The sequence below is a fragment of the Geospiza fortis genome, unplaced genomic scaffold (assembly GCF_000277835.1).
Source record: "Geospiza fortis unplaced genomic scaffold, GeoFor_1.0 scaffold313, whole genome shotgun sequence".
In the NCBI taxonomy this organism is placed as follows: domain Eukaryota; kingdom Metazoa; phylum Chordata; class Aves; order Passeriformes; family Thraupidae; genus Geospiza; species Geospiza fortis.
In genome coordinates, this window is record NW_005054582.1 from 56,009 (window position 1) to 57,182 (window position 1,174).

The 1,174-nt window shown below is 59.2% G+C and overlaps 1 protein-coding gene across 1 annotated transcript in view; it reads left to right on the plus strand.

Moving 5' to 3' along the window:
* Window positions 1-867: 867 nt before the first annotated feature.
* The window catches only part of LOC102039381 (death-associated protein kinase 2-like), a 3,794-nt gene continuing 3,487 nt past the window's right edge, over window positions 868-1,174 (plus strand). Inside the window, 1 exon segment of the mRNA XM_031064327.1 lies at window positions 868-893. Coding sequence (XP_030920187.1) covers window positions 868-893 — 26 coding nt within the window.

The following is a 1,174-nucleotide window of genomic DNA, read 5'->3' on the forward strand; positions in this document are numbered from 1 at the left end:
GCGGCACGAGCCCAGGCAGCGTGGAGGACGCGTATGAGCTGCTGGAGAGGCTGGGCAGGTGAGGGGGGTCCGGGCAGGTGAGGGGGGTCCGGGCAGGTGAGGGGAACCCGGGCAGGTGAGGAGGGGTCCGGGAAGGTGAGGGGGATCCAAACAGGTGAGGGGAATCTGGATCTGGACAGGTGAGTGGGCTGTACCACAGATGAGCAGGGATCTGGGCACGTGAGGGGAATGCAGGCAGGTGAACAGAACCCACCACAGGTGAACACAGGGCAGGTGGGGATCCAGGCAGGTGAGGGGGATCTGGGCAGGTGAGGGGGATCCAGGCAGGTGAACAGGAATCCGGGCAGGTGAGCAGGATCTGTGTCACTATACAACACGAAAGAACACAAGCACACTACGTTCTCAAGGTGAAGGAAGAAAGAGGAAGTTTATTTTCTTCACTCTAACATTTATAGTTTTCCAAAAGTGACAGATTGGAGGGTGACAGTGCCACCTCTCCAATGGCACTGGTCAAACCAACAGTCCATCAACTTTCGCCTCCTCCATAAAAGAAGACAAAACAATCAGTTATTTACAGAAAGTGTCTGAGAAAGTTCACCACAAGAATGTCAATATCAGAAGGCTTAGAAAATCTTAAAAAACCGGGGTGACAGATCTGGGCAGGTGAGCAGGGATCCAAACAGGTGAGGGGAATCTGGGAAGGCGAGTGGGATCTGGATCTGGGCAGGTGAGTGGGATCTGGGAGGGTAAATGGGATCCAGACAGGTGAGCAGGAGCCACCCCAGGTGAGCAGGTCGCAGGCAGGTGAACATAGGGCAGGTGGGGATCCAGGTAGGTGAGGGGGACCTGGGCAGGTGAGAAGGACCCATGACAGGCAAGCAGGTCACAGGCAGGTGAGCAGGATCTGGGCAGGTGAGGGGGATTCAGGCAGGTGAGCAGGTCGCAGGCAGGTGAACACAGGGCAGGTGCGGATCCAGGCAGGTTCACTGGGGCACTGGCAGGATCCCAGCTCCCTGGCAGCCCCGGGGCTGCCCAGATTTCTGGGTTTTCCCCTGCCCGGTGCCAGCCCAGCCCGGGATGGGATCCCAGCTCCCCCGGAGCCCCGGGGCTGCCCGGATTTCGGGGTTCTCCCCCTGCCCAGCCGTGCCCAGCCCAGGATGGGATCCCAGCTCCT